We start from the raw sequence: 14,778 nt of genomic DNA, 5'->3' as shown, positions 1-14,778 counted from the left end.
AATGTCAATGAAGGGGTTGTCAGCTTAGCATTCACATAAATGATCTTGCTCCTCCTTGATATTGTCATTGAGTGATACAGGCCCATTGTACCACTTGTTAAGGATTTAAAAACATTTTTCCATGTCAAATAATGATATTTGTTGTATTCTGATTATAGATATCATTTATATAATAGTTTTTATTTCCAATTGCAGTGTTAACATCACTGAGAACATGATTTTAATATTTCATAATGATATGTTCTGTTACAGTTCAACCGATATCCACTAACGACATGACCGTGTTTCCCTTCCCCAATGTGGAGAGTGTATATTACTCCGTAGGATCCTCGTTGACATTCACGTGTACAGGCACTGTAGGAAGCGACAAAAAACCCCACACATGGTGTTACAAGCGTGCCACTGATCAAGGATATACCGTAAGACTATAAACAATTTTCTGTTTCCAATTTAATTACATCTCAAAGAAAATGAGACAAATTTAATGCATTGGAAACAGGGAAAAAAATCCTATTTTTTATATTTGTTATTTATAAGAAAGTTTTTAACACTGATACTTTGGATACATTGATTTAAGACACTTTCATAGATTAATTCAATCATTTATTTCATCAAGTAATTTGAATTTTAAAATTGTCAATACAAAGTGAAAATTTTACCTCAAAAGAAAAATTCTATGACTTGTTTTGTGTCATCTATATGCAATGGAAAGTCTTTTAAAATCCTTTGTGTGTAACTGTTTCCTATCATAAGTTTTCATATACCAGGTACAGTTGTAACACTAGTACTGTAGTGTTAAAGATTAATAACACTAAGATTATTTAAGCATTTTATTGCTGGGCTTATTTAAATTAAAATCTGAAATCATTAATAATATAAAAAAACCCCAGTACAAACCATTTAGACTGAATGTTCATGGCTGTTCCAGTAAAAAGATACCCAAAGGGAGGACTCCAGACTAAGGATATCCAACAGGACAGATTTAATCAAAACAACTTCATTATGATCAGAGTTATGTCCCTTATATATAGTTTTACTTGTCAGTAATGGTATAGTGATAGGTTGAAAGCTGATGGGGACCGAGAATGCTTAACATCTATAATAAGACACATTATCCTGTGTCTATATAAATCATAGAATTTCTTTATTTCTGTAGTCTCACTTTGGATAAATATTTTACTAGATTTTCTGAAGAACTTTCATTTCATGTCAAATTGAGTTTGATTGTACACATGGATTAAAATGAAGTGTTTTATGTTTCTAGGGTTACCCGACTGCATCTGACATTAATCAGAATGATAACGGTTTGATACAGTCCGGGTGTAACTACCAACGTACCAGTACACTTACCTACAATGTGACAAATGAAGACACCAACACCACGTTTATGTGTGAACCGTTCACTGGAACCGTGTGTGGTTCTAACCCAGCCTCACTGATAACATACAAATCCATCAGAAGATGTAAGGGTCAAACATGAATTCAAACATATATATTTACCATTGTATGGCACTGCCACTATATAACCCTACCAATTCAGTTGCGAAGTTCACCAGCTTATGAACTGCCAACTGAAATTTGAATTTGAAAATTAAAAAAAAAAATCGCACGACAAATAAAAAATCGCAGATGGTAAATATAAGCATTGAACGGCTTTCAGTTGGCATTCATAGTCAATATGAATGCCAACTGAAAGCCGTTCAATGCTTAAATGATTGACAAAATAAACCACCTAATGATGTACTTTAATTAAGGATTTTGATAAAAGTTATTATTATTGAGAATAATCTTTGATCATTAAATAATATTCCTAAGTGATATAAAGCTATTCTATAATCACAAGGAGTCACCAGTGACGTTATAGCCTTAGGTTTCATTTAGTATTCCTACAAAACAAAGTTTTACTAAGTGACAAATTTTGTTGTGATGAGTTCTTTTTCTGATACAAATTCAATTCAAAATCAAATACAGTGCAATAAGGTCAATCAATTTTACCTATATATCTAAATGATGATTAAATTCAAAATGGAGTTAATTTTATTGTGTTTTTTTTCAGATTCATCAGGTGGAACAACAGGCGGTCAAGGTGACGCTGGAGGTATGTACAGATATATGTTATCTGTAGTCTTTGTTCCATATCCCATTCAGCATGATGAAATGTCCAGTATTTATCAGTCATCGAAAATCCAATACAAAAGGCAGTTAATATCATTAAATTTGATCTAAAAATGTATCCCAACCATTTATTGCTTCTGTGAAGAAGATGTAACAGATTGCTTGGTAGCCCCATCATCCAACGCTGGAATTTACCAAGAGCTTTGATCTGTACCCCAGGCAATGCCTTATCAGACTGGTACTGGGTGATAGAATGGTATATTGGAACCTATCTTAAATAGAATTAAAAGCTTTGCTAGTGGTCACTCGTGAATAAGGATTTTATTTATTCATTTCAACAAAATATCTTTGAAGGAATTAATTTGAAATGAAAACAATTACACAAGTTCACTGTTGAATTTGTATCTGCGTTTCACCCAGGTACCGGAGGTGGTAAGATAACAATTATTTCTATGTTGTCAACAAGAATTGTTCTCACTGCTGAATCTGTGTGTAGTGCTTTCACTTGGTCAGTAGGTGAATGTGTGAGAGAAAACTGTCTAACAAATCATATATTATTATAATAGTGCTTTCGCCTTCTTGACAGTATGTTCTCCTACTAACACCAGTTTCGTGTCTGCATCCCTCGACAAAAATCAGAACTTTATGTATTTTATAACAGCAAAGATATATATTATATATTTCATGAAACTAATTAATTCATACATAACTTGGTTAGAAACACTTGTATTAAAGTACATAGCTGTTACAAACATGTGTTATAGTACATAGCTGTGTTATAGTACATAACTGTTACAAACACGTGTGTTATAGTACATAGCTGTGTTACAAACACACATGTTATAGTACATAGCTGTGTTACAAACACATGTGTTATAGTACATAGCTGTGTTACAAACACGTGTGTTATAGTACATAGCTGTGTTACAAACACGTGTGTTATAGTACAAAGCTGTGTTACAAACACACATGTTATAGTACATAGCTGTGTTACAAACGTGTGTTATAGTACATAGCTGTGTTACAAACACGTGTGTTATAGTACATAGCTGTGTTACAAACACAAGTGTTATAGTACATAGCTGTGTTACAAACACGTGTGTTATAGTACATAGCTGTGTTACAAACACAAGTGTTATAGTACATAGCTGTGTTACAAACACATGTGTTATAGTACATAGCTGTGTTACAAACACGTGTGTTATAGTACATAGCTGTGTTACAAACACAAGTGTTATAGTACATAGCTGTGTTACAAACACGTGTGTTATAGTACATAGCTGTGTTACAAACGTGTGTTATAGTACATAGCTGTGTTACAAACACGTGTGTTATAGTACATAGCTGTGTTACAAACGTGTGTTATAGTACATAACTGTGTTACAAACACGTGTGTTATAGTACATAGCTGTGTTACAAACACATGTGTTATAGTACATAGCTGTGTTACAAACACAAGTGTTATAGTACATAGCTGTGTTACAAACACGTGTGTTATAGTACATAGCTGTGTTACAAACACGTGTGTTATAGTACATAGCTGTGTTACAAACGTGTGTTATAGTACATAGCTGTGTTACAAACACGTGTGTTATAGTACATAGCTGTGTTACAAACACGTGTGTTATAGTACATAGCTGTGTTACAAATGTGTGTTATAGTACATAACTGTGTTACAAACACGTGTGTTATAGTACATAGCTGTGTTACAAACACGTGTGTTATAGTACATAGCTGTGTTACAAACACGTGTGTTATAGTACATAGCTGTGTTACAAACACATGTGTTATAGTACATAGCTGTGTTACAAACACGTGTTATAGTACATAGCTGTGTTACAAACACACATGTTGTAGTACATAGCTGTGTTACAAACACGTGTGTTATAGTACATAGCTGTGTTACAAACACGTGTGTTATAGTACATAGCTGTGTTACAAACACGTGTGTTATAGTACATAGCTGTGTTACAAACACATGTGTTATAGTACATAGCTGTGTTACAAACATGTGGAACTTTTAATAATTTATACATTTTAAATGAAAAATTCTTCATTTGTAAAGTCTCAAGTGAAATGGAAGCTAATTCTCTACATATCACTTCTGTCTCATGAGGTACTATGTAAATCAGTTTCAGGTATATTTTAGCATCTATATATAGATATGCTGATATATTCATCAAGGTACCACAGCACATTATTATAGTCTTAAGTTTTACAAAATACCTGCAGGCTATATATATACGATACAATGAGGCATATCCCATCAACACTAGTACTGGAGTGGAATATTCTTAAGAGTTATATACCCCATCAAAGGGTTGGAATGTCCTGAAGAGTGACATACCCCATCACAAGGTCGGAATATTCTAAAGAGTGACATACCCCATTACAGAAGTGGAATATACTAAAGTCTAATTAAGATTTTTAAGGGGTCATGAATCCCCAACTCAAGTATTGATAAAGTGAAAGCACTATCCAGGGATCATGAAACCAAGCACCTTGCAGTGTGTTACTGTTGTGTATGTTTTGTTGTCTTTTGTTTTTCACTGCTTTAAATTAGATGAGATCAAAAACACTGTGTGATCTACCTGTACTAGGTTTTCAGCAACACCTGTAGTCTATTGTACGTTAATTTTCCTCTAGTGTCTCTTGTGATACCATTACAATATTGATTATTAGAGTTCTAGTAATAACGGTAAGCTCTTGTACTTAATTTCTTGGTATAGATGAAATGAACTTCTTCCTGTTGGCTTGTCTAATAGTTTCTATAATCAATTAGTTCCTGGTTTATATTACCTCATCACTCAGCCCATTAGTTAAGTGTGACTTGTACATTTTTGATTCCCTGAAACAACTTTTGTAGGATTTTTAAAGACAAGTAATTATAATTAAAAGAACATTATTTTCAAAATTTTTGAGAATCACGTTTATACCTAGAAATGGGTATTATGAGAAGTGTTTTTTGTTTTGTTTTTTGTTTGTATTTTTTCCCAACAAGATACTGAGCTTGAGGATATAGATTCATCATTTTGTACCTGCCCAGCTATATAAATCGCCTACCAGCCATTTGAGGTTTCCTTTAAAATCACAGTATTGCTGTAGATGTCTCGCAGTATTTGTGTGTTCTCCAGTAGTTGATGTTGTGGAAAATGTTCATCATGCTTAAAATTAACTAATACACTAACAACAGCTCCTCTTATTAACTTGTATGTTGTAGTCTTTGTCCTACTGTGGGACGGTCTAGCACAGCTAGAACAATAACACCTTTTCTTCATCAAACTTTCCTTAGATGGACATCCATGTTAGCACAACTGGCCCACAAGATATTTTAAATGTTGGGTGCCAGAGTTACCATATACTTTCAGCATATATAGAAGGAAAACAAGATCTGGAAGATATTTGGGATCCTGCTTGCTTTAATATTTTGCCTATAATTTATTACAGGGATGGTGTACATAATCAAGGTCAAAATCAATAAGTCATGAATATTTTCATGTGAGGTCACCACAATAACGCTAATTTTCCATTATGGTTGGTTGTAAAAGTTGATGTATAATGAAGTGATATATTGACTGTCTGTAGAGTGTTAAAGTGTAAATTTCTCAAGTCTCAGCAGTCAGGGGGTAGGTAAATGTTTGATATATTAATTTTGGAAGGTTTTAGGGGGTAGGTAAATGTTTGATATATTAATTTTGGAAGGTTTTAGGGGGTAGGTAAATGTTTGATATATTAATTTTGGAAGGTTTTAGGGGATAGGTAAATATTTGATATATTAATTTGGAAGGTTTTAGGGGGTAGGTAAATGTTTGATATATTAATTTTGGAAGGTTTTAGGGGATAGGTAAATATTTGATATATTAATTTTGGAAGGTTTTAGGGGGTAGGTAAATGTTTGATGTATTAATTTTGGAAGGTTTTAGGGGGTAGGTAAATGTTTGATATATTAATTTTGGAAGGTTTTAGGGGGTAGGTAAATGTTTGATATATTAATTTTGGAAGGTTTTAGGGGGTAGGTAAATATTTGATATATTAATTTTGAAAGGTTTTAGGGGGTAGGTAAATGTTTGATATATTAATTTTGGAAGGTTTTAGGGGGTAGGTAAATATTTGATATATTAATTTTGGACAGTTTTAGGGGGTAGGTAAATATTTGATATATTAATTTTGGAAGGTTTTCTAGATTATCATTAATTTGGAAGGTATCAACTATCAAGTTAAATTAAAGCTTTGGGCATGTAGTTAATCTTTGGTTTGGGGGAGTATATAGATTATCTTTGGTTTGGAGGGTATTAACATTATCTTTGGGTTCGAGGGTATTAACATTATCTTTGGGTTCGAGGGTATTAACATTATCTTTGGTTTGGAGGGTATTAACATTATCTTTGGTTTGGAGGGTATTAACATTATCTTTGGGTTCGAGGGTATTAACATTATCTCTGGTTTGGAGAGTATTAACAATGTCTTTGGTTTCGAGGGTATTAATATTGTCTTTGGTTTGGAAGGTATTAACATTATCTTTGATTTTGAAGGTAACTTTTTTCTGTTTCGCAATAAGTGTAATTATTAATTGCTGGATTGGAGGGAAAGTAAAAAACATTATGACTTGTGTTTCAGATACAGCCAGTGCTGGGACAATTGCGGGAATTGTCATTGGAGTATTCGCTGGCATTCTCCTCATCATCCTCATAGTGTACTTTGTGGTGTTCAGACGGAGGAGTCCTGGTGAGACATGTGAGTAGGGGCTTTTCCTGAGGGCTTTACGGGGCTGTTAATGGGCCCCATTAACAATTGAAATTATTTCATATTTAAGCCAAATTCCCAAAATTTGCAGTTTACTCCAGAAAAACTCTTTCCCAATTCACCATTTTTCTTCCCAAAATAAGACCAAAGGCCCCATCCCAAACCAGTGAGAAATAACCCTGTGGGTCCCCCACGTCTAGGGACAAATCTGACCTGTTATCCTGTCAATCCAGGCACACATTGATACGAGAAACTCATCAAAAATTTTCCAGAATTATCTTTTCCCCAATTTTATCCGTTGTGATATTCTAATTTTGATTTCCCTCTTGAGATCGTGGGAGAATTTATATTTATATCGCTGTAGCGTGAATACACTTGAACTAATCCATGTGACAAACATGAGGTACAATTAAAAGATTTAATTTACTCTGTACCGGCTATATCTCAATATAGAATGAGAATTAAAATTACAAAATTAAATCTTTACTTTCAGGTTTTAAAATAGAACATATAGATATACATATGTGTATGTATGATACCTGCTATCAGTCCCTTGTATTGAAAACCTTGTTGATGATTTTGTTTTTATCTTACAGACAACACTAAAGAAGATGGATCGCCAGAGTAAGTACTGACACAGCACTACACATGTACACCACCGGTCGTGTATAGTATCACTAATGGCAATAGTCATCAATGATAACAGATATTGTCTGATTTTCCTCATTTCTCATTGGCTAAAACATTGATATAATGTGGAAGTCGGTATTCTAAGCCGACTCATTATATTGTAATTCTGTAAAAATACTAGTCTTTCATTGTCATTTGATTAAGTCCGTCCCCTAATCGACTCATATTTGTGTAATGGCACCATATTACACAATAACTATGGTACATTTTCTACCCCTGTCCATGCTAAATTTTGCTCTTAGAATTATGTGTAATAGGAATTCATTCTAGACTAAGAAACTTTGTCTTTAATTGATATTAACCATTTAATTTTCATCACTAGATCCTTGAATTTGTCTCAAGACCATTCATGATCATCATTCACAAAGTGTCTCCAGAATGGAGATAAATTCACCACTAGACATATATATATATATTACAAACGTCACTAAACCAGAAATACACCACATTACCAGTTTGTAGTTCCTGGGTTCTCAAGTTGTTGGAACATAATCATGAACCTCAACCTAAGTATTGGATACCAGTTCATCAATACTTACACAGCTGTATTTCCCCTCCCAATGTTATTTACTATACTAATTACCAGACCTGGATTAGGAGACCACTTACCACATGTGGCCATATTTCCCCTCCCAATGATATTTACTATACTAGCTACCTGAATTACATCACCTGTTGTGTGTGACCTTTTCTATTACCTCCCTTGGAAGGTTGATTACATACGACAGGTCTGACTGTTTAACATCCAATATGGACACTTTGAGAGCTATATGTAGATTTTATTGTTTTATGTAGGAGTGGAGAAAATGGGTAAAGTATTTTACATTTATCTTTACCCTTATAATTCTATCTAAAAAAAGTACTCAAATGATTTAAATGATGAAATTTTAGGGAGGGGCATATTTCAAAATATACTCTAGATGCAAGACCCCACGAATGTGCTTTTTCACCAATACAACAGTTATACAAATGTATATGATTCTGTATTTACTATGTACACAAGTTTGACTAGATGGCCTAATATCTTTGTCAGTGTATACGTATCGGACCATATATGTCTAGGTATCGAGTATATACATCTAAACCATGAACCTGGTTTATCTGCTAAATTGAAGAACATTTAAATTTTTTTTCATTTTCCTTTATATTTGGAACCGGTTTCAGATTTTGTTAATTTTGATTCTGACGAATAAAAAAAATGCATGTCCACACAATTTCCAGGGAATGTCATTCAACTATCATGCACATCATCTTTTGTCTGTTCAGTAAATTGCATACAATCATATCATTTCTGTGTCCATGGCATGTTCTATCCCATAATACTAAATAAATAGGCTGCTTTTACTTAACATGGTTTGACCGGTCCAGCTGGCACGGAACTGCTCCAAGATGAACAATGCGCACCTGTTACAGATATTGGTAGCATAATATATAGCAATTATAGAGCTCAAAAGCTTTATTGTTATGTGAAACAATAGATTTAAGTTAAGTTTGTTTTGAATATCATAGCATTTCCTGAAGCAGATGTGTTGATGGAAGATCTTGTACAGGCTTGGCTGGATTCATCAGTTTGCTGGTGATCCAGCCTCGGTCCCGATCTCTGACTGATGTTCGTCTTTGAAGTCCAAATGTTCCGAACAGTTGTTCTAAAGCAGGCTTACTGTAGCTACATGTAATAGAGACTACTTGTCAGTTCTTCAATGACTTGATGTCTTGGGTGCCTCGGTAGCCGTGATCATTATAATGTGCTGACAGTCGTCGGTGCAGTCATGCGTGAGCTTCAGACCACTCTCCTCAGAACGTGGGTTCGAGTCGAGCTGACGGCAGGGGATGATGTCTGTTTGGTTCGTTGTTTCCACACCGATGGCTCATTCATTTTGGGGGTTTTCCTCCAACATTTAAAGCAATATTTGTTCCCTCATAGGCGTCGTAATAAAAGCTCTACAGAGCTTATGTTGCTTGTTAACCAAGTCAACGACGATAGATAAAGGTCATTTCAATGTTTCACAGATTCTATGAGTAACTATATCTAGTGATTTATTTCGAGTTTTACGTTGGTAATGATGTCTGCTTTGTTTTGTATGAACATTCGATACTGACATATAGCTAACATTATCAGGATATTAATATATATATCTGGAAAAAAGTTGTATTTCAATTTTAAAAGTAGCTTCATGTTATGAATAATATATTAACTCCTAATATACGTTGTACTTAATAATTTATATACTCACATATATATGGTCAAGAAAGTAAACTGACAAACATATGCTAGTAACCCAGTGTGTGTAGTCCTCCCCAGTATAGTGTACATGTCTGTCTGTATAACACCGTACAAATGATCCAGTACCTCATGTTTTATACCAGTACTCTGTCTGGTGAATGTTTTATACCAGTACTCTGTGTCTGGTGAATGTTTTATACCAGTACTCTGTGTCTGGTGAATGTTTTATACCAGTACTCTGTGTCTGGTGAATGTTTTATACCAGTACTCTGTGTCTGGTGAATGTTTTATACCAGTACTGTGTCTGGTGAATGTTTTATACCAGTACTCTGTGTCTGGTGAATGTTTTATACCTGTACTCTGTGTCTGGTGAATGTTTTATACCAGTACTCTGTGTCTGGTGAATGTTTTATACCAGTACTCTGTGTCTGGTGAATGTTTTATACCAGTACTCTGTGTCTGGTGAATGTTTTATACCAGTACTCTGTGTCTGGTGACTGAAAATTCCAGCAGTTTAACCACATCTAGATTGGTTTGTGATAAGGATCATATATAAATGTTATTATTTCTTATCTTATACTGATCAATGGTAGTGGATTCATGTTTAATATGAAGTAATTTCTAAAAATGGCTAGACCACACAGAATTCTACGATACCGTGAAATTTTCAACTTCCATTAAGTAACGAAATAAAATGTAGTTTCTGCTTTAGTTTTGTATATGCTTTTTTTCAGGTAAATACATTATAGCCATATATACTGGCATGGCACTGCATTCTGTTTAAAAATCTACTGTGGAAATTCTTCAAATTCCATTTGAAACTGAAACTATGATGATTTTCGGATCAAAATAAATTATCATGGTCTCGCACAATGACGGTTTGAAATTTCTATGAAATGAAATTTTTCAGATTCTATGGTATTTGATTTTGGTGACAAATATTCTCAATAACCAGACCATTGTTTGTTTACAGAGGCCCCGCCCACACAGAAGGACCGGTGTACAGTGTTCCTGACAAGAATCGTACACGAGGGGTAAGTCTTGTTTCTTTGTTTACCTACCATCACCATGGTTACCTGTCCATATGGATACCGTGTTTGACTGGTATCTATTACTCATCAATGTTGTACCAACTGACATTGAATGAAGGCCATTTGAGAATTTGTTTTCCTACATCATTACATTAAGGTATAATTATTGCCAGTAATCGGGACACCTGACATTCTCAATGGGCTGTTGGAGTTCTCTTTACTACGGATTTCCTGACAAAGTCTGAAGTGACGTTTTACTTATATAGGACATTAAACAACAACAACCTGACAAAATAAAGGAATTCCGAGATATCTTCTTATAGTATTTTTAGGTCATTTATGTTAATTGACTTTTTTCTCAATTATGTATTCTCCAAGAATTACAGTGAGTGAAAGATTTGTAATGATTCCTCGACTCTATATGTGGTTGTTTGGTCAGTGACGATTCCCACTGGTAATCTTTTACAGACTTCTGAAGATTAATTAAAAGATTCAGGTACACTTACACCCATAGGCTTACACATCTGAACTGCGGCGAATACCTAATGCATTTTGTATTTCATACACTGATGAATGTTACATATGTTCATGAATACTGTGTTCATTGACTGAAGAAGGCTCATTCATGTGAACTGTTTCCTGACAATAACAAATTCATGAATAATGATTAAATCTTTAAATCTGATCTGCTGTACAATCTATCCCACTGTACACGTTATATACCAATCCTTGGGATACCATGCATCCTTATTAAACTTTCCCACAGTATCACCTATCACCTTTGAAATCACCTTAATACATAATCCAATATCTTAGAATTCAATTCTACCTTGAAAAAAAAATATTTCCATCCAACTCCTTTTTGCATGCATCTTTTCATTCTGATTGTGCAACAATATGGTATGGCTGTTACAATATCTGAGTACTTTACATGTTAATGGTCAATGGAATGTTCCTATAATAACAACAGCTACAGCGTTAAATCTTCGTGTGTGTCACTGATGATGTGATGATCTATATACATATATTGTATTATTGTAGAACTGGTATTTTGTGGTTTGTAAGATTACATTTAGGGTATTTGTTTTTGCTGTATCTTAATATTAGACTGATTTTGTTGTCATTTTTCATTCATATAATTTTTTCAGTCGGAATATATTTATAGATACTGTTAAATTTGATTTTTTTTCCTTTTAAAAGAATGATGTAATATATAAAAGGTATAATAATAATATATTTTATTATAATATATACAAATTCACAAGAATTACTGTAAGCAATGCGAAAAAAGTAACAAAGCAAAATTATGACATCGTAATTTAATGTAGAGTAATCACATGCATGTCACAAATTGACCACATCATCAATTTTAACATGTTTCATGGGACATTGTGATTATTTTGAAGAAGTAAGATATTACCTACATGGTATTTTGTTTTTTTCTGAAGTATTTAGAAAACTTTAAGTGTACTATTATTTTGAAAAGATGTTGAAATGTACTTTTACAGTTGTATTAATCTACACAACTGTTGATATCAGAATATATATTATATGTGACTATTCTGTTGTATATAACCAATACCCATGTCACACAATTTCCTACCTGTACTACTAGCTTGTAGGGGAATTTCTATGATGAGGGGAAAACAATTTTAATAGGGAAGTTTACCTCTAATTGATAAAGAAATGAGGCTAGGTTGACCGCTGCCTTGTAAACAGGATTGTTCTATACAAATGTGTAAGTGAAACACAAGGAAACAGGAATCTTTGACTGATGGTGCATGTGTATGTTTCCAGCAATATATGAAGGTAAACCGGTCGTCCTTCAGAGATATCTCTTTTTCCTACAGTCCAAAGCGAACGACTGCGATTACACCCGTAAGTCAGAGTAGATTTGGTTGTCAAGACCGGTGTACACAAGGATATAGCGCTTCACTGAGAACACGGAAAACAGATTGTCATATACTAATTAACACGTTATTATCTGTACTGTATGTCTAAATGGAACGCTGTATATTATAACATCCAAACATAGACGTATATAGTTAGTGGTCAGGTGGAGTTTGGGGCCTTGTAGTACATGTTGATATGTATATGGCTTTAAATGTGTACAATTCTAGAACATAACACACTGGGGTATAATATGAAATTCCTTTTCCACAGTTAATAAGTTTCCTCCCCTCTGGAATAGATCTAAAAAAAAATCTTATAAGAAATCAATTTGTTCTCATGATTAATGTACTCTGCTTGTCACACCACAATCTAGTCATCACTAATCCATTTGTCCCACTACAATCCAGTCATCACTAATCCATTTGTCACACTACAATCTAGTCATCACTAATCCATTTGTCCCACAATCCAGTCATCATTAATCCATTTGTCCCACAATCCAGTCATCATTAATCCATTTGTCCCACAATCCAGTCATCATTAATACATTTGTCCCACTACAATCCAGTCATCACTAATCCATTTGTCCTACAATCCAGTCATCACTAATCCATATGTCCTACAATCAAGTCATCACTGATTCATTCGTCCCACTACAATCTAGTCATCATTAATCCATTTGTCCCACTACAATCCAGTCATCACTAATCCATTTGTCCTACAATCCAGTCATCACTAATCCATATGTCCTACAATCAAGTCATCACTGATTCATTCGTCCCACTACAATCTAGTCATCATTAATCCATTTGTCCCACTACAATCCAGTCATCACTAATCCATTTGTCACACTACAATCCAGTCATCACCAATCCATTTGTCCCACCACTATCCAGTCATCACCAATCCATTTGTCCCACTACAATCCAGTCATCACTAATCCATTTGTCACACTACAATCCAGTCATCACCAATCCATTTGTCCCACAATCCAGTCATCATTAATCCATTTGTCCCACAATCCAGTCATCATTAATCCATTTGTCCCACAATCCAGTCATCATTAATCCATTTGTCCCACTACAATCCAGTCATCACTAATCCATTTGTCCTACAATCCAGTCATCACTAATCCATATGTCCTACAATCAAGTCATCACTGATTCATTCGTCCCACCCACTACAATCAAGTCATCACTGATTCATTCGTCCCACTACAATCTAGTCATCATTAATCCATTTGTCACACTACAATCCAGTCATCACTAATCCATATGTCCTACAATCAAGTCATCACTGATTCATTCGTCCCACTACAATCAAGTCATCACTGATTCATTCGTCCCACTACAATCTAGTCATCATTAATCCATTTGTCCCACCACTATCCAGTCATCACCAATCCATTTGTCACACTACAATCCAGTCATCACTGATCCATTTGTCTCACTACAATCATTAATCCATTTGTCCTACTACAATCCAGTCATCACTAATCCATTTGTCACACTACAATCATTAATCCATTTGTCCCCACAATCCAGTCATCACTAATCCATTTTTCCACAATCAAGTCATCACTAATCCATTTTCCCCACAATGAAATCCAATCCATTTGTCGTACAATCCAGTCATCATTAATTCATTTTTCGTAGAATCCAGTCATCACTATTCCATTTGTCGTACAATTAAGTCATCACTAATCCATTTTACCTATCGGTAATCTGTTTGTCTCACTACTTACCAGTCACCATGTACTGATACTGTTGTCCCAGTACCCAGCCAATACTACTAATCTATAGTTCCATTCTTCAGCCACTGCTAATCTGCCCCGAAATCCATTCACCACTAATCCTATTGTCCCACTATCCAGCCATAACGTAACACACTTCTGAGTTTAATTTGAGACCAGTATTTAAAAACAGCAATGGAGGTTATATACAGGGTTGTATTTTACCTGTATTGAATGTACATTCAGATGTATTGACTTAGACTGCTTGAAGGGGAATAACTCTATTTTATTATGTACTGTATATTATATGTATCTGATTGCTATGTATGACACTCACCAAATAAAACCTG

At 34.3% G+C, this 14,778-nt stretch overlaps 1 protein-coding gene across 7 annotated transcripts in view; it reads left to right on the top strand.

Annotated features, from left to right (window-relative positions):
- The window catches only part of LOC117341480 (cell wall integrity and stress response component 3-like), a 66,591-nt gene that overhangs the window by 37,912 nt on the left and 13,901 nt on the right, over window positions 1-14,778 (top strand). For 3 of the 7 annotated variants that reach the window (XM_033903348.1, XM_033903354.1, XM_033903352.1), the window contains 8 exons: window positions 253-419; window positions 1,265-1,463; window positions 2,057-2,098; window positions 2,536-2,547; window positions 6,733-6,849; window positions 7,455-7,482; window positions 8,344-8,358; window positions 10,746-10,806. In XM_033903348.1, coding sequence (XP_033759239.1) covers window positions 253-419; window positions 1,265-1,463; window positions 2,057-2,098; window positions 2,536-2,547; window positions 6,733-6,849; window positions 7,455-7,482; window positions 8,344-8,358; window positions 10,746-10,806 — 641 coding nt within the window. The remainder of the gene's footprint in view (window positions 1-252; window positions 420-1,264; window positions 1,464-2,056; window positions 2,099-2,535; window positions 2,548-6,732; window positions 6,850-7,454; window positions 7,483-8,343; window positions 8,359-10,745; window positions 10,807-14,778) is intronic. The other 4 variants (XM_033903350.1, XM_033903353.1, XM_033903349.1 and 1 more) reach the window with 3 other exon arrangements.

Source organism: Pecten maximus, chromosome 13, assembly GCF_902652985.1.
Source record: "Pecten maximus chromosome 13, xPecMax1.1, whole genome shotgun sequence".
NCBI classification, from domain to species: Eukaryota; Metazoa; Mollusca; class Bivalvia; order Pectinida; family Pectinidae; genus Pecten; species Pecten maximus.
This window is presented reverse-complemented; position numbering and strand designations above follow the sequence as displayed.